Raw genomic sequence first — 22,982 nt, forward strand, 5'->3', positions numbered from 1 at the left:
TTGCGTTGCGTCACCGCCGTCACCGCCAGCACTTGTCGCCGCCACGTCATGACAACAATAAACCGTTATTTGGCAAGTTTCCCCGCGGGGCATTATCCTGTCTGCTGGCCGGCCGAGCGTGGCGCGCAGTGCGGCGCAGTGCGCGGGGCTTCGGTGGGGCCGCGATGCGTCTAACGGGCAGCGCCGGCCGGGTGTGCCACTGGTGTGCCGGACGGCAGCGCGGCGCGGCGTCGCCAATAAAAAATAGTTTAAAGGCTTTTGTGCGTCCAATCCGCTCCAACGCGCCCGCAGCCCCGCAGCGCGCCGCGCCACCGCGAGGAAGACTGATGGAAACGGGGGACCGGGGAGCTGGCCGGCCGGCCGGCCGGAGGAGAAGATGATCCGCAGCTGAATGCATTCAGATCATCATCCGCTCGTTTTACCATTTTTTGCGTGGAGGAGCGAAGGAGTTTTTGTTGTCGTTGCTCTGCGCTGCAGTCCGGCCGCCTTTCTCTTTGTGCTTTGGCCGTGATGCTGGCCGTGGTGCTGGCCGGCTGTGTCACTGTGTCGCCAGTCATCCGCGCCTGCCACTTCATTAAGTATCAAAGTCGAGTGCATGCCGGATTACGGCGTACGCGCCGCCCCCGCCGCGCCGCCACAATGAAGGGCGCGTTGCCGGTCGGGCGGTTTCAACTTTTTTCTCGTTTGCCGTCCACCTTGTGCCTGGCCGTGACGGCCTCCTCGGCGAGCTGACCGCTGCAAGGCCAGCCGGCCCGGTCCGCCCCCGCCGCGGCCTCGGCCTCCACGACGGGCTGCTCGCCGGCCGGGGTGGCTGCCCTTGCCGCGCCGCCAAACCGCCTCCGGCCGCCAGTCGGAGTGACATTTGGGCCGGCCAACCCGTTTTGGCGCTCGGGCGTCCGTTGCTCCGGGCGGCAGGGCGGGGCTTGGGAACGGCTGCGCGGCGCACAGTGGGCCAGAAGACCGGTGGAGGCGGTCCAAACCCCGGCCGGAATGCTGCGCCGCCGCGCCGATGCAGCAAAAGGGATAATCGCTGCAGGGCCGCGGCCGCGGGTAACTGTAAACGCCGGCGCGGTGCGGTGCGGTATCCGCAGCTCGAAAATGATACCTGCGATAGGTCAGCCGACCGACGGCCGACGGCGGCCCCGTTTGGCCCGGCGCGGCCTCGGCCAGGACGACGGCGTCGTTAGTGGCGGACAACGAGCCGGCGCGGACAGCGTCAGGATCCTCCTCCGCCTCCCCGTCGTCCTCCCGTCGCCGTCGTCCTCGCGGTCCGCTTTTTGCTCCTTCCTGCCGCCGGTTTTCAGAAGCCCCGCGGAATCCCGGCCGAGTGCCTGCCGCGGTGCAGCGGTGCAGCCTGCAGCCCAGCGCGCTGCGTTTAAAATTGGTGGCGAACCGCGCGCGGGCCGAGCAGGCCTGGAGCAGGCCGATGAGGCCGCGGACGACGCGCCCCTCCCCTCCGCCTCCTTGGGCCCCGTCCTCGGCTGGGCTGAAGGTTCGGGGCGGCGCCACCGCCACCATGACTTGCAGTGGCGCGGAGGCCATTTCGACGACGGCCGTCGTGTCCTGTCATTAAATTTCTTTTCACTTACAGAAATAGAGCAGACTATTTTCCTTTCTGTTTTTCCTTCCTTCTCTCTCCGTTTATTCATCGCCACTGTCAACCCACTTACCGACCGGCCGGGCCTTGGCGCTGCGGCTGGTGCTCGTGCAGTGCCTCCGGCCGGCGGCGACTCGTTAATCGCCGAGCTAATCGGCGGCATCACGAAGTAGTGCACCAGCAAGGTAGCGCACTGTAGTGCACGGGGGTGTGGCGTCGTCCGGCTTGTCGCGGAAATGTGTCATTGTGGTTAATGGAGGCTAATTGCTCCGTCAGCTGTCGGCGTCCGTCCTGCTGCGCGCGGACCTTGACGTCGGCACCGCGATCGGACACGTTTTTCGGCTGTTTTAGTTATCCGAATTCAAAGTGAAAATGGAAAAATACGCTTGCGGCCGCACGGTGAAACCACGCGCCGTGTTATTTCTCTCCGCCGACGTGGCGTGGCATGGCGGGGCGGGGCGCGGCGTGGCGGCGGGCGCGGGGGCGTTGTCTATCGAGTGTCCCATTGGCCGCGGTGCGTCGCGGTGCGTCAGCAAGGCCGCAGATGGGGCCGCCGATAGCAGGGAGAATGTCAAAGTTAGCTCGGCACTCGGACGTAGCAAGCTCTGAGAGGCTCAGCCTCCGCCGCCGCCACCGCACCGCCGAGCTGCTGCGCTGCACCCGCGCTAAATGCTAAATGCTCTCCAAGGGGCGCCATTACACTAGTTGCACGGCGTGCGCGGCCGCTGCGGTGAGCTTGCAGTGTAGTACCCTGTAACGCGCGCAACGTGTGATGCGGCCCGTCACGCCCACGCCGCCTCGTCATCATCTAGATTTGATAACAGCTCGCCAATTTCTCCCGCCGGTATGCAGTGCAGGCATTCCACTGCATAAGACTGATTCCGAGAGCCGCTTGCGTCGCTCTGACTCGCTCGCACTCATCGGGTGCGCCGTACGGGTGCGAGAGAGGCAGAGCGACGAAAGCGACTCTCGGAATCAGTCTGCGGTGGCGTCGACTCGCATGCACGCGGCAGAGAAGAGAGCGTTTTCGTTTTCCGCTTTGTTTCGCGCGCTGCCGCCGCGGCGCTGCAGTGTAGTGCACGTCAGTGCAGCCAAGGCCTCCTCCTGCTGCGCCACTAGAAGGTGTCCCTGAGGCAGCCAGCCAGTCGGTCGTAAAGCACGGCGGCAGCCAGGCTGTCGCGCCGCTGTCTGGTCCGCTGCACTGTTCTGGTGGCCGGCTTAGTGGTGGTAGTGTATACTGCCCCCTCGAGTGGAGGGCGCTGTAAAAGCCTTTAGGGCCCCCTCCGCGGCCCTCCAGCAGGTGTTTGACGGGCAGTGTTACTTTGTCGTCGGTCGGTTTCTCAAAGCCGTGACAGAGTTTTACAAAATTTTCTTTTTCCTTTTTTTTGCGGTTGCGATGCACTTGTGACCACCAGACAACAACTCTGTTGCCCCCCCCCCCCCCCCCCGCGGTGCCAGCGCCCTCTGGGCCCTCTGGGGCCTCGCGTCTCGCTTTGCCAGCGGCCGCGGTCCGCTCGGACGGGAGGAAGTGGACTTGACAAGCAGACAATTGGAGAACGAGATGGAGTTCGGACTGAAACGGGGGTGGGGGAGGGGGCTCTGAGCTGCGCCCCGGATTGGTCGATCATGAGCAGTGGCGTGGCGGCGTGCGGCGGCGTAGCGACGTAGCCAAGGGAACGAATCGCGAATTGGGATTCTCTAGGCCTGTCACGCGATGCAGTAAAGTTGGGCGCTGTTTGAGCTGGGGAAGGGGAAGGGAAAGGGGGAAGCCGCCGCTCTGTCAGCCTGCTATTTCGGGCCGCGAATATAATGTGCGCTTCCACCAAGTCGTATTTGTTTTTTCCGCTCGATATTTTTGCACGGCGTTTTTGCGCGCCGCCCCCCGTCGCGCGCGCCGTCCTGAGACCGAGACGTCCCCGCCGACGTGGCCTCGGGCGAGGGCCGCCGCCGGCCCGTCCGCCCCACAGTGTGCGTGCAACCCCGTCGGAGTCCCGGAGCCTCGGGGCGGACAGCCGCACCCACTGGTTGTGCTGGCCTGGGAGCGGAAGGGCGGCGACTGCCTTGTTGCGTTTTGCTTTATGATGACAGATATGGCGAGGAACAGTTGCAAATTCGCGCATCAATAAACACGACGCTTTAGAATCGGCCGGGACTGGGATGGGGGACCAGACCAGACCGGGGACGGCGGTGCGGTCGGCGCGTCTTTCGTAGCGGAAAGGAAAACAGGGCCAGGCCGCCAGACAACAGCAACCCTTTCGGTGCTTTGCGGCTTCATAAAGTCGGCTAATGAGGCCATTCGGAAGCAAATTGGCAGGAAAGGCTTCGGGCTTCCGTCGGGCCAACCCGGCGGCCACGCCCGGCCACCACGCCCCCCGAGGGTGTGCAGTGCAGCGCAGTGCAGTGCGCGTTTCCGACAACGCACCCTTTTTCGCGCTGATGCTGCAGCTGGGATGCGTCGCCTCGCCGTGTCTGAATCCGAAGGATCGTTTCGTCGCTCTGTCTCTCTCGCACTCACGGAGGCACCCCCAGAGTGCGAGAGAGACAGAGCGACCGCGGCTGGCTCCGCCGCCGCGGGGCGATGGCGTCGGATAAACCACCTCGACATCATCATAAAGCTCGTAAACAACGCGTGCGAATAGGACCGATAAGAAGGCGAGGGGTGCGAGATGCGAGAGTGGGGAGGGTTGCCAAAAGTCGCCGTCTGTATGCACAACGCCGCGCTCCATCATTTTTTCGCGAGTGCCCATTTTCGCACCACACTGGAATGGTATGGCGATGGTGATCAAAGCGGACTTGGCTCTGTCTCCCTCGCACCCCCACGGGGCGCCCCATGGGTGGGAGAGAGACGCACAGTGGGCCAGAAGCCGGTGGAGGCGGCCAAAACTCTAGACGCGTTTTGAGCTCCAGAGTCGCTAAATGGGACTCGAACCGAACGTGTGACCCCACCAATGGATAGCTCTCCGAACGAGGAATTTATTGGTGGGGTCACACGTTCGGTTCGAGTCCCATTTAGCGACTCTGGAGCTCAAAACGCGTCTAAAGTTTTGGCCGCCTCCACCGGCTTCTGGCCCACTGTGAGACGGAGAGGCCGAGACTGGGTTTCCATCTAGCCGGGCCGCGGCTCTAATCCTCACGCACGTCATAAAAACCATGACTTACGGCCAGAAACGCCCCGCCAGGCCACGACGGACCGCCAGCCTCCCGAAAACGAAATCACACGAGATAAATCCGGACCCGTTTTGCAAGTTAATTAATCCGTCCCTCTGGTGGCTTTTCCTTCCTTCCTGCGCGGCTTCATCATCATCGTCGTCATCGTCGTCGTCCTGGAGGATGGACCAGAGCCATCAGGACGGGGCGCTGCAGGTAGAGCCCGCCGGCATCGTCATCCCCTCCTTTGTCTCAGCCACTATCAATCAGCATTTTTACGCACTCTCGAAACTTAAACGGGATCAAGCATTATGAGTAGTTTTTTTTCGGTGGCGTGGTGGGTGGTGGTGGTGGTGGTGGTGGTGGTGTGTATGTGTGTATGTGTGTGTGTGAACCTTGGCGCTGGGTAGCAGGTAGCTTTAGCTCTTCGCGAGTGTGTGCGTGTGTGCGAAGTCGCTGAGCCCCGGAAGTACGCATATTGCTTCCCTTGCTTTCCGATAAGTGGAGCAGTGTGTGCGTGCGTGTGTGTGTGTGCTTAATGTAGCGAGACGCGTTGATTCACGTGTGAATAGACTTGGCGGCGTCGTGGCGGTAGAGAGAGAGAGAGAGACGGAAGGCGGCCGCCAGGGGATGCTCGCGGCGCGCACATCGTGCGTGTGAAGGGGTCGCCGTCAGTCAGTCAGTCTGGTGGCGGCAGCGGCACGCAACGCACGCGGAGAGCGCGGCCGAGAGCGTGGCCTTCGTGTCGTGCGTGGTGCGCGGCGTGCGCGTCGGCGGCGGGGACGTCGTCGTCGTCTCGCGAGATCGCCGTCAGCGATAGCGGCCGGAAAACATCGGGCGCTCGTCCGCGTGTCCGAGGCGAGGGCGAGGCCGGTGCAGGTCCATGTCGTGCCGGTCGGGGTTGTGCTTTCCCGACCCGCTCGCTTGCCGTCTGTCCGTCCGCGGCCCGTCCGCCTGTCCGCGGCCCCATGCGGGGGTGCGCGCGCACGGCCAGCATGAGGGGCGCGTGGTTCGAGGCCTCGTTCCGGGGGCACTCTACGCGCCGGGCCCGAGGAGGTGAGTGCTGACGGCGTCCTGGCCGGCACGGTGACGACGCGGTGCTCGTTGCAGGCCGAGGCCCGCGATGAGCGAGTCTGGCTGCACTGCAGCGCGACCGGCTGGCTTCCCCCGAAACCAGTTGTGCACCCTCGGTCCGCCTGGCCTGGGCCAGCCCGCCGAGGATTAACTACTCCACTTGCTGGTTTGATGCGTCCTGTCGATAGGCGGTTTGTGTTTCTTTCCCACGACTCGCCGCGGCAGGCTCTGCGGCTCGGCGGGGAGGGAGGGCGTCCAGGATTGTGCGGTACACTGGTACATGCGCACGTAGCACCGCCTAGCACAGCGTAGCGCCCATTCCGGCCGATGCGAGTGCTTTTGTTTTTCCGCCGCGGCTGTAAGTAATGCCTCATCTATCGCTCCGACGCTCTGTCTCTCTCGCACTCGCGGGGCGCCCCGTAGGCCCCGTAGGGGTGCGAGAGAGACAGAGCGTCGACGGCACCGCTCGCGGCGCCCCGCCGTGCCGCGGTCCGCGACGACGGTCGGACTTTCCCGGCGCGGCGCGGCGTGGCGTGGTCAGGGACAAGGAGGACAAGAAGGGCGAGAGGCACGAGGGGGTGGCGTCGTCCAGCCGAGTGGCTGCACATCCCGGCAAAAGGATTAGCCGGCGTCAACTGGAGCACACGGCGAAAGGGATGTAGGGAGAGAGAGAGGACACGTAGAAAGGGAATCGAATTAGAATCTACTTGCGACCGACCGATGGCCAGTTGTGAGAGGGGGAGGGGGAGAATGGCGAGGAGCAAAGAAAAGGGGGACTCGGTGGCGTCGAGGTCCCGTCGAGGTGGCGGTGGTGTGCACAATGCACTTGGCGGCAGCTGAACCAGCGAATCACTTGATTTGCAATAGTGCGCCAAGCCGAGTGGAAAGCAAGCGTGTGCTAAATGTCCATGTGTATGTATGTACATCTGTGTGTGTGTGTGTGTCTGTGTGTGTGTGTGTGTGTGTGTCTGTGTCTGTGTGTGCGATTTCCGTTATCGCGGCTGGCTCTAATTCGCTCGTTCGGGGGTGGCACCGCTTCGCACTGCGTCGCACCGCGTGGAGTCCATTTGGGCTGCCCTCGCGAAACGCGCCCGCCGCGTTCCCACACACTGTGTGACACACAGGTGGGCCTCGCGAGGCGAAGCCGCGAAGCCGCGAAACCGAACAGTCGGACCGCCAAGTGGTGCGGCAGTGCGGCCGCGGCGGGCCAAGTGCTTTTTCATTCATTGTCAGCGCCTTTCTTTGTTCCTTCATTTTCGCCAATTACCCAACCAAATGTTTTTACCGCGTACTTTTTTTTTGGCGTTATTTAATTTTTTTGCCTTCTCCCACACACCGCGGGATTGGCCGTTTTCCCTTGCGCCGTGCCCGCCGCGGTGTTGACGGGCGTAATTGTCAAATTGCGCTCCGTTGTTGTTTTTTTTTTTCGATTTTAATCCCGGCGAGCTCGCCTAGGCCGTCTTGATGTATGGGCCGCTAGATGGCGCTGCAGGGAGGTCCGCGATTTGACGGACCCGGCCGGCCGCGCGTCTGAATCGCCGTGGAACTACCTTCGCGCCTCGGGGCCTGTGATTACACTGTGATGACAAAGCGCTGCCGTGCCCCAAGTGGGGCCACCAGTCTAGGCCCCCCTGGGCCGCCCCTGGGCCACAGGCCGGCCCCGCTCTGCTGGAGGTGGTTAGGCCCCGACACTAGTCTCTTTTTATTTTCATCCCGTTCTCTTTCCCAACGTTCATCAAGTCTTTGGAGTTTATTATTTTTTGCCCCGCTCACACCTATTCCCGCAATCCATCGGACGTAACGCGCGTGTTTGTTTTGTCAGCTTTCCAAGCTCCCTCGTATTTTTATTTTTTTATGATCATCGGTCATTTTTTTTACCTTTCCTGCTGGAATATAATGTAGTCCCTTGGGGGAGATAATATGTTGAGCGTAAGCCAACTACTACCTCTATCATCACTCACACACGCGTCACGAGGAGAAGAGAAGGGGAGGGGGAGGGAAAAAATTGGTAAAGAAAAAGGTTTTTGTCGAAAAAAAATACTAAGCGCAGGTAGTACAGTGGGGTGGCTCGCACCGAGATGCGCCAAAGTGCATCGATTCCTCGATTCCGCGCGCAGCCGCGCAGCTGTCGCTGCAGAAGTGGATAAAGATAAGCCACTTCCGCCTCCCCTGATGCCTAATGCGAGGGGTGGGCCGGCCGGCTGGATGGATGGATGGATGGATGGATGGATGGATGGATGGACCGGCTGAGTGGTGCTATCTCCCTCCCGCCCACGGGGCGTTCCGTTCGGGTGAGAGAGAGAGAGAGAGAGAGAGAGAGAGAGAGAGAGAGAGAGAGGAGAGAGAGAGAGAGAGCGCGGCGCGCGCGCGACGGTCGGCGGTGTGGTTGTGTTTTGGGGAGGAATGCGCCTGATTGTCGCGTGAAAACGGACACGAAGGGGGAGCGGAGCGCGCAGCGCGCCCTCTTTCAAATGGCGCGGTAATTTGCTATTATCCGCACGAAAGAGAGAGAAGCGCGTGAGGGAGAGGAGCGATTTTCCGTATGAAAAATGCGGAAACGATAAAAATGGTGTCAAATACGCGATGCGTTCCGCGACTCCGCTCCGCTCCGCGCCACGGCCGTCACTCAGGCCGGCCTTTGTTGGGACTCGGTGGACATGGACCCCGCCAACCCCAACCCCAACCCCGGCGGCGGGCAAGGTTAGGCAAATCAGAGCGCGAGGAGCGAGCGTCCGTCTCTGCCTGTCCGCCGCGTCCCGTTGCCGGGCCGTGACGGCACGCCGCGGACTTGGTGTCCGTTTCGAGTCCCTCGAGTCCGCGTGCGTGGAGGACGGGACGGGACGCCTCGGCGGGTAAGGTGATCGATTGGCGTCAAATTATCCCTGCCTTTCCTGGCCCCCTCCCCCTCCCCTTCAGACGCGCACCTGGACTCGGGCAACCTGATCTCCTCTCTCCCTCTCGCTCCCTCTCCCCGCCCTGCAGTGTGCGCGCGCCCGGCGCCTCGCTGCCGCGGCGTAGGCAACCCAACGGACACGGCCCGCGGCAGGGAAGCCTGCTGACCGGGCGCGGCGACGCGCCGCTCGTGCCCCAACGACGGGAAGTCGATTTGTTTTTTGAAACATTCGGACAGGCGTGCCGAACCTTTGTGTGAAGTGCGACTCGTCGCCCGGATGGACATTTGGATTAATGACTTCGGACGCGAGCCAGTGACGCTGGCGCTGCGTTTACACGGACGGGCGGGGCGGGGCGGCCGAACTATCCATCCCATATCCAGCACCGCGGCACCGCGGCGGGGAGCCTCGCCGCCTCGCCCGAGTCTGTTGTCCGGCTGCACAGTCCATTAGCGATTCGGCGCGTCGGCCGGTCCGCGTCACGCCGTGGAGGCTGGTGCGGTGCTTCGCCACCACGCCGCCCCGACCAGCCACGCCGTCGGAAGAAGAGTTGCCATTAATAATTTGCTCGGCCGCGCCTCGGCGCCGCACTGCAGGCCGTGGAGGCCCCTGCGCTGAGGGCTTCATCATCCTGTCGGTGGGGCGGGGGCGTCGCGGGGCCGCGTGCCGTACCGCCGCGGTCATTACGGCCGCCATTTGGCCAGCCCGTTCGCGGGCCAGCACACTCTCCGTCTCTGTCGCACTCGCGGGGCGTCCCGTGGGGGCGCGAGAGAGACAGCGCCGCAACGACGCCATTGCTGCTCTGCAACGCCGAGGGGGCTGATGGGGTTCTTGCACCGGATTTACTCGTGGAGCTCGGCGTGGCGCCTCTCCTTGTTGTTGTTTTTGTTGACGGGCTCGCCCGGAGACTTGGACGCCGGGGAGCTGGTTCTGGTTCTGTCACCCGGTGGTGGCGGGGCGGGGCGGGGTGAGCTCATCAATCACAGACGCGGCACGCGGGTACGACGGGTACGACGGGTGGGTCCCGGACGGCTACTCGTTATCTGTCGTGTCTTCCAGCAGACTGATTCCGAGAGCCGTTTTCGTGGCCCTGTCTCTGTCGCACTCATGGGCGCCCTGTATACAGGCGGGAGAGAGACTCAGCGACGCTCGGCATCAGTCTGCTGGAGGCCGGTACCGCGGCCTGGTATGCAAGCCGCGCCCGCGGAGAGGGGAACGTGAACGAGGGGAGGGACCGGTGGGGATCCCCCCGTGTCCAGGCCGCGTCGTCGCCAAGTTCAAGCGGCCCTGCGCCGCGCCGCACGGCGAGCGCCGTGCGGGTAGGCCGCGCCGCGTCCGGGACTGCCGGATGGGCTGCCTACCCTCCGGGCGCTCTCCGTCGCGACTCGCTGCCTGCGACGTGAGGCCGGACAGTGCCCGTGGCTGTGCCTGTGGCCCGGACAGGCAACCGGGCCGTTGGACTCGGTGAGTGTCGACGCAGACGACACGCGGGGCGCCGCCTGGCTGGCTGCCTGGCTGCCTGCCTGGCTGCGTGACACGCCGCGACGCCCGATCGGTAGGCGTGGCCCCCGCGGCCTCGCATGCACACGCCGCGCCCCGCCGTCGCCCTCGCCCCGCGTCGCTTTCACCCGCCTGGCCATGCAACGACCCCCCCCTCCCTTCCACGCCTGACTTGGCGCGCCGAAACGTTTTATGCTGAATTTCTCCAATTTCTTGCCGCCGCTCGGCGACCGAGCGACCGGTCCCCGGTCGCCCGGTCCCGGTTGGGGAGGGGGGAATTACTTCACGCCTGGGCAGCTGCAGGTGCGCGACCGGACCAGGCCGTGCCGATGTTGTCCAGGGCCACCTACAACACCGCTCGGGACTTATGGACTCGGACGAGGAAAACTTGTGTGAGTGTGTGGTGTGCTGTTTCTGTGACTAACAAGTTGTTTTTTTTTTTCGCCTTGCAGGTGAGTGGCGTAGAGCTGGCGTTGCAGATGGACGGGATTTCGGTGAGTGCATCGCGCGGGAGGGGGAGAAGGGGGAAGGGAGGGGAAGTCCTCAGCTAATGAAGGGCTGCAGGGTCCGTCCTACTGTAGCCAAGAGTGTGTGTCGTCTGTGTGTGTGTGTGTGTCATGCTGCTTACCATAACGAGCACGCTGGTCGAGGTACCCGTAGCGTGGCTTGGCGTGGTTAGCAGTGCGCGCTCACACACACACACACACACACACACACACACACACACACACACACAGAGCGAGGGGCCTTTGCTAGCTCGGGCAAAAGCAGAGCACGGACCGCCGCAGGAAATGTCAGTTCTGCCACCCTCCCTCCCTCCTCTCCCTCTCCTCTCCCTGCCCACCGCCCCTACCCGCCCGTACCTAGTACCTCTCTAGGCAGTCGAAGAAACTCTAGAAAGGAAAAAAAGCCAAGTGGATTCTGGCGCTGCCTGGCTGGCTGGCTGCCGCCGCTTCGTATGCAAGGCTCCTTGAGCAACCGGGAGTCGCTCTGTTTGGAGTTGATTGCCTTAGCGGCGCTCTGCGGGCCACGGCGATTTAACGCTCAAAGAAAGGCTCGGGAAAGCAGCTGCAGACTGATTCCGAGAGTCGCTTTCGTCGCTCTGTCTCGCTCTCGCACTCATGGGGCGTGCCGTATAGGTGCGAGGGAGGCAGAGCGATGAAAATGACTCTCGGAATCAGTCTGCAGTCCGCGGCCTCGCCGCCAGCGCCGCCCCGCAGCGCCGCCGCCCATTGATTAGCAAATCTGCAATTTTCCCGTTCTAGTTTGCATTTTTTGTTCGTTGGCAGTAAACTGTCCGGACAACATAATCGGGCGCAGGCGGGTCCGGCACCGCGGCACCGCCCTCGGGGGCTTTGTGTCTATGGCGGTGTGCGGACTGTCCCGACGGTCCCTGCCGGGCCCTGCCGGGTTTCCGGCTCCCTGACGTCACCTCTCTCCTCTTTTTGTTTGCTCCGTTTCTGCCCTCCGTTGTCCTGTCGAGGCTTTGAGCTCCCCCTCCTCCTCCCCCGGCGCTTCCTTCTTCCTCGCTCTATTCACTTTGTAATTGCGGCACTTTTTTCACAATTGCCCGTCGTCCGTCCGCCAATAGCGCAGACTCCGCGGCGTGACCTGGAATGCCCCCGGCGTGGCGCGCCTCCCGACCGCCTGTTCAAACGGACAGACCTCAATGGACACGTTTTGAGGGCTATGAACTCCAAACGGGACTCGAATCGAACGCATGACCCCACCAGTGGGTTCCTCTTTCCAAGAGCTTTCCATTGGTGGGGTCATGCGCTGCGTTCGAGTCTCAATGCTGGAATCGGACTCCGAAAGGTGTCTGTGGCGCCTCCACTGGACTGCAGACCGGCCACGTAACGTACCGCTTCTCTGCGCCGCGGATTGACTGCCGATCACCCTCTTCGATCCAGATCGATCGGCCAATAAGCGGCACTTCTCGTGCTCGGCCAGGCTCGGCCAGGCTGCGCCAGGCATCGCAATCGCCGGCCCGACGGCCTGGCTCACGACCCGAGCCAGCCAGCCGGGCGCGGCGCCACGGCTGCAGTCAGCCAGAGCCAGCCAGTCAGCCGACAGACAGTGATGACCTTTGCGCTCGCTCTAGACGTCCCTGGGACGTCCTGCTGCACGGCCTGCACGGCCCCGGCTGGAGTGCACTTTATGGCCTGCAAGGCGATGCGCGGCCCTCGGCGCCATCGCACAGTGGGCCAGAGGACCGGTGGAGCGGCCAAAACTCTAGACGCGTTTTGAGCTCCAGAGTCGCTAAGTGGGACTCGAATCAAACGTGTGACCCCACCAATGGATTCCTCGTTCGGAGAGCAATCCATTGGTGGGGTCACACGTTGGTTCGAGTCGTGTTCAGCGACTCTGGAGCTCAAAACACGTCTAGAGTTTTGGCCGCCTCCACCGGTCTTCTGGCCCACTGTGCCTCGTCCAGAGCGGCCCGGCCGGCCTCGGCGCTGGAGTGACTCTCTGGAGCGGCTCCAGCGCGCCGCCGGCCGGAGTGTCGCTGGAGCGACTTCACAGTGCAGTCGCTGGACGCACCGCCACTGCCTCGCACTCTCTTTCTCCCGGCCATCCTGGCCGGGCTTTCGCCCAGTAAAGGGCCGCACAGTGGGCCAGAAGCCGGTGGAGGCGGCCAAAACTCTAGACGCGTTTTGAGCTCCAGAGTCGCTAAATGGGACTCGAACCGAACGTGTGACCCCACCAATGGACTCTTCATTCGGAGAGCAATCCATTGGTGGGGTCACACGTTCGGTTCGAGTCCCTTTTAGCGACTCTGGAGCTCAAAACGCGTCTAGAGTTTTGGCCGCCTCCACCGGCCTTCTGGCCCACTGCGGCACGGCAGCGCGTCGACACCGACCTCCAGGACGATAAATCCGAAAGGGGAATGGATATGAAAAACGCTGCACGCCGAATCTTAGTATTGATGGCGTATTAATGGGGGGCGTCACGTAGAAAGTGGTGGTCCGAGCCGAGCGAGCCGAGCGGCACGCCGACGACGAGGGGAAAGGTCACCGAGACCCGCTCGGCCAAGGGCCCGGCGCGGCCAGGCACGGCCCGCTGGATGAGAGGTAGCTGCTGGGCTGGACCAGGTCGGGCCGCGTCGCACCTCATCACCTGCCTCGGACACACTCACACACACTCACACACACACTCACACACACACACACACACACACACACACACACACACTTACACACACGGCTCGGAAAACTCTCTCACCGTCCGTAAAAGGCCATTCGGGCGAGCGTACAAAGAAGGCAGCGCGCCGCGCAGCTCGGCGTTTTACGTACAAGATTTGAAAGCCGATAAAAATAGGCAAAGAAGTAGTAGTCGTGTTCGGCGGGTCGTTTCTCCAGCCGCCGCTGCCGCCGCTCCGCCGCAGCCAGACACACTTGCGAGTGACGCGCTGCAATGCGCTGCACGCATTCAGGTCACGGCGTGCAGCGAACCGCGGCGGCACCGCGGCGGCACCGCACCGCGCGCAGCAGGCTCGGAGCAGGGGTTGAGGACGCGGCGGGCGCGGCGCGGCGCCAGCAGACTGATTCCGAGAGTCGCTGTCGTCGCTCTGCCTCTCTCGCACCGTCACGAGACGCCCTACGAGTGCGACAGAGACAGAGCGACGAAAACGACTCTCGGAATCAGTCTGCTGGTGGCGCCCCGCTATGAATACGTATCGAACGCGCCAGCCAGCCAGCAGGCCAACAAAACCCGCCAAAAAAATAATAACAGTTAAAAGTGAAACATTTATTTCATGTTTGTCGGGTTGGTCGCGACGAGGCGGTGATATGATGCGCGGGCGTGCTCAGTGCTAACGGTGCGGGCGGGATGAATTTGGAGCGCCTGAGTAGTGTAGCGGAGGGAAGGGCAGATTGGACGTTGACATTTGCCCTCCAGTGTGTGTGTGTATGTGTGTGTCCGAGTGTGCACGCGGGCATGCGGTCGAGGCGCGAAGTCGGCTGGGAAAGAGAAGGGATACGCTGCTCCCTGCGATGAGCGAGTGACCTCAGTGCCAGCAGCATCATAAGAGGAGGAGGAGTTGTGTAACGAGGCCGTAAGGGGGCCTCACTTCGGGGCCCTGGCCTGGCCGGCCGGACGGCTGGCCCGAGCCTTTTGGGGCGACGGGCGACGCCTTGCCATGACGCTGCACCGGCGAGGCGACGGCGACGTCGCGGAGGAAGCCGTCAGCCTGGAGGCGACGTCGCGGTGGCGGCCACCTGCCACAATTAGCGCCTCAGCAGGCTGGCTTGGAACTGCGCTCTCGTCGCTCTGTCTCTCTCGCTCTCGTGATGGTGCGTCCCCTAAAGAGACAGAGCGACCAAAACGACTCTCGGAATCAGTCTGCAGTGCTGTGGTCCTGCGGGCTGCCCTCGCTGCCCCAGCGTCCCGCAGCCCTGCGACGGGCGTCCTCGTCCAGGGCTCGCAAGTCATCCCGCGACACGGCGGCGGCCCGGCGGCCACGACCACGACAGCGTCCCTCCAATCAGACAGCTGGTCGTTTGCCTTTGTTTTACGTCGTGTCCGCCGGCCTGCCCGCCTGCCCGCCCGTCGGTCGGCCCGGCCGAAGGGACAAGAAAACGCGAAGCTCAGCGAGCCGTGCCGCCGCCGCGCCGCCGCGGGGTTCCGAACTGTCACGTCAATCGTTTTCGATGTGGCAATTCGTGTCCTTTTTTTCGCATTTCCATCAGGCTGCGCCTGGAACGCCGGCCTGGAGCCTGGAACGGCCGGAGGGTCCTGTGGGAATAGGTTTCGGCATGCCGGCTCATTACTGCGTCCCGACGCGTGTCCCCGGAGAGCCGGGAGGGCCGGGAGGGCCGGGGGAGGAGAGCCCAGCGCTCAGGGCCGGCCGGCCGGCGAGGCAAGACGTAAGACCGCAGTGTCACACTGGCATTGGCACACGTGCAAGTACACGGAGATCGCATTCCGCGAGTCCGCGCTTCGTCGCTCCTTGGGCCGAGGCGTGCGGGTGCGAGCGAGACAGAGCGACGAAAGCGCTGCGCTGCTGCGACTCCCTGGAAAGGGCGAGGCAGCTGGGCCCCGCCGCACCGCCGTGCCCCGCCAGGCTGCCGCAGTATGCGCGGCATCCCGAGTGACCTCTGCGACCGCCGCGCCGCGCCGCACCGCCCTCCGTGTTCCGCGAACCGGCCCGACCAACGGGGGAGGGAAATAGAAAATCGCAGAGCAAAAGGGGCGAATCGGGGCGAAGGCGGCGTCCAGGATCCAGGGCAGCGCCGCGACGCACAGTGGGCCAGAAGACGGGTGGAGGCGGCCAAAACTCTAGACGCGTTTTGAGCTCCAGAGTCGCTAAACAGGACTCGAACCGAACGTGTGACCCCACCAATGGATTGCTCTCCGAACGAGGAATCCATTGGTGGGGTCACACTTTCGGTTCGAGTCCCATTTAGCGACTCTGGAGCTCAAAACGCGTCTAGAGTTTTGGCCGCCTCCACCGGTCCTCTGGCCCACTGTGCGACGCCGCGGCACGCAGCGGACCAAAGGGACCGCCTGACTGACGGCGAGGCGAGGCGAGTCGTTGTCCGCGTTGGCCAATGCGCGCCTGCCTTTTATTCGCTCCAGTTTCCAAACCAAACAAATCGTGAGAAGTGTGCCGCCCAGCCCTGGCTGCCCCGGCTCGCTCTCGCCGCCGGGGAGATGCCCCGCCTCGCCCCGCCCCGGTGCGATGAACCCATTATTGGGCCGCCGATTCGGTCTTAGTTTGGGAATGGCGTTTCTTTTTGCGTCCAGCGCGTCGTTTAGATGAGCGCGCCCGCCTATCGCGTGGGTGTCAACGGCCTGCAGCGCCTCGCGGGGGAGTGGAGTGGAGTGGAGGCGGTCCCGGGTACGGCGTGGCGACCGTCGCGGACCCTTGGCGGGGATCGGCAACATCCACGCCACACACCGTTAGCCCTCGCCGCGGCGGACGGCTGGCCGGATGGACCGGCGCTGCAGTCAGCCTCGGAGGACCGCCCACGCCATGGCGCGCCAGCTCGAGTTTAATCACTGGACACTTTTTTTTTTTTTGCCGTTCCTTTTTGCGGTGGTGCCGCGGGCCGCGGGGGGTTTGTGGCGCCGCGCCGCGCCTCGCGCGCTGCGGTCGGGGTGGTCGGGGTGGCCGGCCAAGAGGGCCGCAACTTGGCGGCGTCGTCGGGGACGTTACGGCCGCGTCGTGCCGTACGCGTGTCCCGTTGACTCCGCCATGACGCCGTTGTCGACGTCGACGACGACGGGCGGGGCTGCGGCGTGACCCGGCGACACGACGACGACACGACTCGCAGCCCTCACGCGGAGCGCGCAGCCGCACGGCACACTGGTCGCTGAAAGCTGGATGACGTTGTGTTTGTGCGCCCGCTGGTGTGTCTGTGTGCGTGCGTCTGTGTGAGTACTACACGTTGTCAAGTCTTGAACGCGCTGGGCCGTGCTGGGCTGCTGCAGGCTCGCCGCGGCCCTTTGCTGCTGCACCGTCAGCCTTCCCCTTCCCCCGGCGGCTCGCGGGTCGCGGGGGCCCCGTGGGGGGCGGCGGGGGGCCCGGGCCGTACCTACACTGCTGCCTCGCCGCGGCGCGGCGCTCGGCGGCTCAGTGGGACCAGTACCGCCGCGCCGGACGGACCGAGAGAGTGCGTGTCTCTGCTGTTCGTTTCCCTGCCGCTGTGTGTGTCTGTGTGTGTGCAGTGCTCTGTGTGAGTGTGAGAGAGTGTTTGGTGAGCGTGCCTGTTTGCCAGTGTCGTTGGCGTGTGCTGGAAGATAGTGCCCAGTGATGTGAGTGACGCAGTGAGAGTGCCCGGTCGCTGCATCGCTGCTGGACCACAGTCAAGACGGCGAGCTCGGCGGCTTCGCGGGCCGCATGGAGGCACGAGGGCTACTTCCTTAGTAAGTGCTCACCGCGCAGCCGCAACGCCGCAACACGTACCAGGAAGAGGGCGGGCTGCGGCCCTCGGGCCTCGGGTTCGACTCCCCGCTCGAGACACTTTTACTCCCCTTTTTTTCCGCGGTGGCGCGGCTCGGCGCTTACGGCAGCAACCGCGGCCCGCCGGGATTTCGTCTCGGTCGCGGCGTTACGCGGCGCATCACACGTCGCAACGCGGAACCGCCGTCAAAGTGCCGTGCCGCCGCGCCGAGGCAGAGACCCCCGCGATTGTCGTGAATGGCTTTACGCCGCAATTACCTTGCCTGCCGCCCTGCCGAGCCCTGCCGGCCCTGCCTCCGCGCCACGTTCGGGATTGCCCGATTGCCTGATTGCCTGCCTGCGTCTCGCAGCTGTCGCCAGCAGGAAATGACGGCGACGCTCGCTTCGCCGTTTGGTCGCGCTCGCGGCGTATCGTCACGCACCGCTCGAGCACCGCCAAGCACCACGACTACCGTCGCACAGTGGGCCAGAAGACCGGCGCAGGCGGCCAAATCTCCAGTCACGTCTTGAGCTCCAGAGTCGCTAAACGGGACTCAAACCGAACGTGTGACCCCACCAATGGATTCCTCGTTGCGAGAGCAATCCATTGGTGGGGTCACACGTTCGGTTCGAGTCCCATTCAGCGACTCTGGAGCTCAAAACGCGTCGAGCAGTCTGGCCGCCCCCGCCGGTCTTCCGGCCCACTGCGCGACAAAAACCTCGCCGTGCTACCCGACACGCGGGCCGGCCTCCCCTTATCGCCGAGATTCTCATATTTATTACCGCCGCCATCTTGGGAAAAGAAACAGCGCCGCGCGGCAACCGCAAAACGGCGCGCGAGTGTGTGAGTTGTTATTACGTGTAAATATGATTCGCCCCGCCCCGCCCCGCCCCGCCCCGCCCCGCCCCGCCCTCCCGCGTGGGAATGTGTTTCCTCCGGTAAGGACTCCGGAGGTCCGCACTGTACTGTACGTACCGGCCGGCGGGTCGTGCCGGATCGCACACTGTACGCTCGGCCTGCTCGGCCTGCCTTGCAGCGGTGGGCGTGACTGACGGGGCCGGACCGCGCGGGTAAGGTCCCTCCGGCCGGCGGGGCGGCAGGGGCGCAGGTCCCGCAGAGGTCGCGGGGCTAACAAACCGCAACGAAACGGGTTTATTTCGAACCACGTCCACGCAGCGCACGCTCGCTGCCCATGTCGCTCCGTGCTCTGTCTCGCTCGTACCCGTGCGGGACGCCCCGCGAGCGCGAGAGAGACAGGGCGATGAGAGCGCCTGGCCGCTGCCGACTTGAGTCCTGCGCGGAAAGAATCGAATAGTAGTTTGTGTGTGTGTGTGTGTGTGTGTGTGTGTGTGTGTGTGTGTGTGTCGCGATGCGTTGGGCTTATTTACGACCTTGCTTCGCTGTGCGTGAGTACGCGGTGGCCGGCTGAGTGATTCTTCCAGCGACCCGCTGCCTGCCTCTGTGTGTGTGTGTGTGTGTGTGTGTGTAAATGTGTGTGTGTGTGTGTGTGTGTGTGTGTGTGTGTGTGTGGTGGTGCGCGCGCCAAAGACAGGCCAAGGACTTTCTCCTGGCCGGCAGCGTGCCACGCCGCTGTTAATTGTTTTATTGATTTATCAGACACTAGGCGCTCGTGGGCCAGGCGGCCGAGTGGCCAAGCTCCCGGTGCTAAACGGCGGCCAACACGGCAGCGTGCAGGACAGGCAAGCCGCGCCACCCGAAACTCGAAACTCGCATCGGCCGCCAATCTCCCCGCTCCGCCCGGCTCGGCGCGGGCGGCCTCTTGATTGGCCGTCCGTCACCACCACACTGATTCGCCCCTCGCTCTGTCTCTCTCACACTCATGGGGCGCTCCGTGTAAGTGCGAGAGAGACAGAGCGACGAAAGCGCCGTTCGGAATCAGCCTGCTGTGGCTGGGTCGGGTCGGGGCAGGCGCCGGGCTGTATGGAGTGTAGGAGTTCGAAATGTGTCCCCCGCCCTCGCCCCCTTACATGGGCGTGTGCGTGACCCCCCCCTGGCCCGTGACGCCGCGTCCTGTCACTGCGGTGTCACTGCGATGTCACGCGGTCCCATTGTCACGCCCGTGACGCGCCCAGCGACGCGCCGCGAGCGGCCCAGGCAGGAGAAGGCATTGAACGCGAGTTCGGCCGTCGCAGTGTCCGTGTAATCTGATTCGCCCGTGTCTGTGTGTGTGTGTGTGTGTGTGTGTACGTGCGTGTGCGAGGGCGAGTAGTCACACAGTTACACATGCGGCGTGCCTCTGGCCGTGCGCAGCGCTGCTCGGTGTGCAGTTACGCCCCGCCGCCCCGCTCTCAAGTCACCGGAGTCGCGCGACGTGCCCCCCCCCCCTCCGCCCCGCAATTTGTCTTCTCGTCAGCGTGTGTGTATCTGTGTGTGTGTGCGTGTGATGTGTGGGTGCGTCGTGCCGTCCGCACCGGCTTGTCGCGTTGATCACCGTCACCTCACCGCCCTCTGTCTCAATCTGCGCGGCGCGCGCGACCCGACCCAAAGCCCCCGCCGCCGCGGGTTCGAATCCCGGCGCACGATTCAGTTTCTTCTTTTTTCCAGTGTGCGTGTGTTGTGTGTGAGTGCTCTCTCTCTCGGCGCGGCCTCGCGCGGCTCGGCTCGCGGCCGGAGTGTTAGAGAGGTGCGGTATTTGGAGGAAGGCTGGGCAAGGCTGATTCCGAGGAGTGTTGTCGTCGCTCCGTCTCTCTCGCACTCACGGGGCGGTCCGTTTGAGTGCGAGAGAGACAGAGCAGCCTGCTTGGCTCGCCGACGAAGGCCGAGCCCATCACACGGCCTGCCCTGCCCGGCCGGCCCAGCTGACAATGAGCCCCGCCCCGCCCCACCTCGCCCCGCCCCGCCCCGCCTCGCGCTGGACCGGCCGTTGAGCCGCTGGAATTGGGCTGCTGGAGCCAAGGCTGCTGGAGAAGGCGAGGCGAGGCGCCCCGGGCCGCCGGTCTCGCCCAGCAGACTGATTCCGAGGGTCGTTTTCGTCGCTCTGTCTCTCTCGCACCTAGACGACGCGCCATGAGTGCGAGAGAGGCAGCGCGACGTAAACGACTCTCGGAATCAGTCTGCAAGTCCATGGGCAGCGCATCCCCGCGCGTGGCGTGACAACTGGAGTGCAGTGCACCACCGGCAGGCCGGGCCGGCCGTTCCTGGAAGCGGCGAGGCGGGCGCACTAGAAGCAGTGCCTCACGCTCGTGACAAGGGATGGCCGCGCGCCGCGCACCGCGTGATAAGCCCTAATTGGAAACACTCTGCAGCAGGCTGCTTCCGAGCCGCGCCGCGTATCTCTCGCTCCCCGACGCGGGCCGCCCCGCGAGTGCGAGAGAGACGGCGCGACGAAGGCACGCCGTTCTGCACCGACCTAACGACAGCCCAGCCAGCCTGGCGCCCCATCAGATCCCCGCCGTCGTCGTCTCTCGGAAGCGGCAATCTAGATCCGAAAAAAAAAACCAACAAAAACAGCAAGTCGCGAAAAACAATGCGGTGTGGGCGCGCTGGAGAAAAGTAAAGTAGGCATTCGCTTGGCCGGCGGCGCGAACGCCGCGCACGCCCCCTCCCCCTTCCCATTTGCGAGCAGCCAATCAGAATAGCGGCGGGGCAGGGTTCGAATCCCCGACGAAATATATTCCACCTCCTCCCCCTTTCTTCTCTTTTTTCTCGCAGTGCGCTTTGCAGCCGAGGGTTTTAATTATGCTAATTGGCGCGGAGTGTGTATCTCAAGGCTAAATCTGTTAATGTTTGGTGTTAAGTGGTGTCGACCCGCGCGGTTTGCAGTGTGCTGGGCGCGCCACGGCACGGCCCGGCGGATGCGATGTACGGACGGACGCCGGCAGGACGGCAGGACGGCTGGTTCGATTCCGATTCATCGGGGCGTGGACTGCATCGGCATCCGGGTCGTGGCGAGGCCCCGCGGACGGGTCGCCTCGCTCTAATTGTCCCCGGCCATAATGAAAAGGTTAGCCTAGAAGAGCCTGCAGACTGATTCCGAGAGTCCGCTCTCGTCGCTCTGTCGCTCTCGCACTCGTGGGGCGCCCCGTTTAGGCGCGAGAGAGACAGAGCGACGAAAACGACTCTGGCAGTCAGTCTGCAGAGCCCCTCATGGCGCGGACCTGTGCGCGACGAGTTTCCATTTGTTGTGACCGGTAGCGTCTGTCTGTCTGTATGTCTGTCTGTCTGTCTGTCTGTCCGTCCGCCGGATGCGAGGACGTCCGGGAAAGGAGAAAAAAGGCTTGCGACTGCATCGGTTCTGTTCGGTTTGGTTCTGTTCGGGTTTGGCGGCCGCCGGCGTGGCGCTCGGCTCGGCCGTCCCACAGTGGGCCAGAAGACCGGTGAGGCGGCCAAAACTCTAGACGCGTTTTGAGCTCCAGAGTCGCTAAATGAGACTCAAACCGGACGTGTGACCCCACCAGTGGATTCCTCGTTCGGAGAGCAGTCCATTGATGGGGTCACACGCTCGGTTCGAGTCTCATTTAGCGACTCTGGAGCTCAAAACGCGTCTAGAGTTTTGGCCGCCTCACCGGTCTTCTGGCCCACTGTGCGTCCTGGCGGCGCCTCGAGCGAAAGCACGAAGCACGCCGTGTTGGTTGTTGCTGTTTCGGCCGTGTCCGGCGCGCCGTTTCCGCGCGGACTCTTTGACGCCTCGACGTCCGGCCCGTCCGCCCGTCGCCCGTCCGGCAGGAGGAAATGGACCTGGTGCCCGCGGTGCTGGCGGTGCGGCCTGGCGGTGCCGGCGGCCGTGTTTCAATTACCACGTGAGCAGCGCGTGACCTGGAAAGGACGGCGCGGTTCGCTAAACGACGCGGAGGAAGCCATTTTCAAGAAAGTGCGAACGAGGCAGGAAGGAAGCGCGCGGCACTCCAGGACGACGACGACGATGATGATGGCGGCGACGTGCGCGATGTGGGCCGCGGCGCGGCGGCAGCGCAACCGTCGTCGCCGTCGCCTCCTAAGGCCCTGCACTGCCAAGGCGAGAAGAGCGGCAGTCTTCCCTTTTTTCCCGCCAGAAAAGCGTCGTGGATTTTGCGCAAGCGGCGCGTGGGCGTGGCGGCGTGGCCGTCTCCGTCTCCGCGTCTCGGCCCTTCCCGACTAAAAGACCGTCCTGCTGCAGATGGCGCTTCGCTGCGCCGGAGAAAGCCTGGCGTCTTAAAGCTCTCCGGTCCGGAGTGGCCGCGGCGCTGCCTTGCCAGGAAACGGCCCTACCCGGGCGGGGCGGGGCGGGGCAGGCAAATTGACAGGCCGAGCTGTCCAAACATGGGCTTGTCGCGGCGTGCCTGGCTGCGCTGCGTGCTAGCCGCGCCGCCGCAGCCAGCCTGCTGCTCCGCGTCGCCACCGCCGGAAGCTCAGCTCCCCTGCGTCTCTCTCTGTCCCGGGGGCGTTGCGCGTCGCGTCGCCATGGTTGCCGCCAAGGGCGCCAAGGGCCACGGCGTCCTGGTGGTGTCACCCGGCCGCCTGGCCGCGCCGCCACCGCACCTCGTCCCGTTACCTCTTCTTCGCCTCCTCCAGGATTACCGTAGCGCGTTCCGCTATTGCAGCAAAAGCGGGGCCCTGGCGCGGCGGCCGTGGGCGGGCGGCCCTCGGCACGGCCCCGCCGCCGCAGTCACGCTTCGTTTTGTGTGACTTTGAAGGGATTCCAGCGTTTCGTTCCCTGCGCCCTGCGCGCCTAGCCCTCCAAGGGCATCGCTCCTGGAAACCGCCTCGATAAGACCGTCGTGACCCGCGGCTGAGTCCGAGGCTGGGACGGCCGCCCCGAGGCCCGCCCCCACCACCGCCCGGCCTTTGTATCGTCGCCTCCTGCGGCCTCCGGGACGACGGGCCGGGGAGAGGCCAGGACTGGCCAGCCAGGACTAATTTTTGACGCGCCGCCGCGCCACCCGCGAAGGA

The 22,982-nt window shown here is 64.1% G+C and overlaps 1 protein-coding gene across 6 annotated transcripts in view; it reads left to right on the top strand.

The window, feature by feature from the left end:
- LOC117649192 (ras GTPase-activating protein raskol-like) overlaps window positions 1-22,982 on the top strand; it is a 119,536-nt gene that overhangs the window by 81,936 nt on the left and 14,618 nt on the right. For 3 of the 6 annotated variants that reach the window (XM_034391693.1, XM_034391695.1, XM_034391694.1), the window contains exon 4: window positions 10,662-10,703. The exons of 2 other annotated variants lie outside the window; for them this stretch is intronic. In XM_034391693.1, the coding sequence (XP_034247584.1) occupies window positions 10,662-10,703 (42 nt within the window). Of the gene's footprint in view, window positions 1-10,661; window positions 10,704-16,815; window positions 17,077-22,982 lie in introns of those variants that run through there. One more of the 6 variants, XM_034391698.1, reaches the window with a different exon arrangement.

This window comes from Thrips palmi, unplaced genomic scaffold (genome assembly GCF_012932325.1).
Source record: "Thrips palmi isolate BJ-2018 unplaced genomic scaffold, TpBJ-2018v1 HiC_scaffold_4, whole genome shotgun sequence".
Classification (NCBI taxonomy): domain Eukaryota; kingdom Metazoa; phylum Arthropoda; class Insecta; order Thysanoptera; family Thripidae; genus Thrips; species Thrips palmi.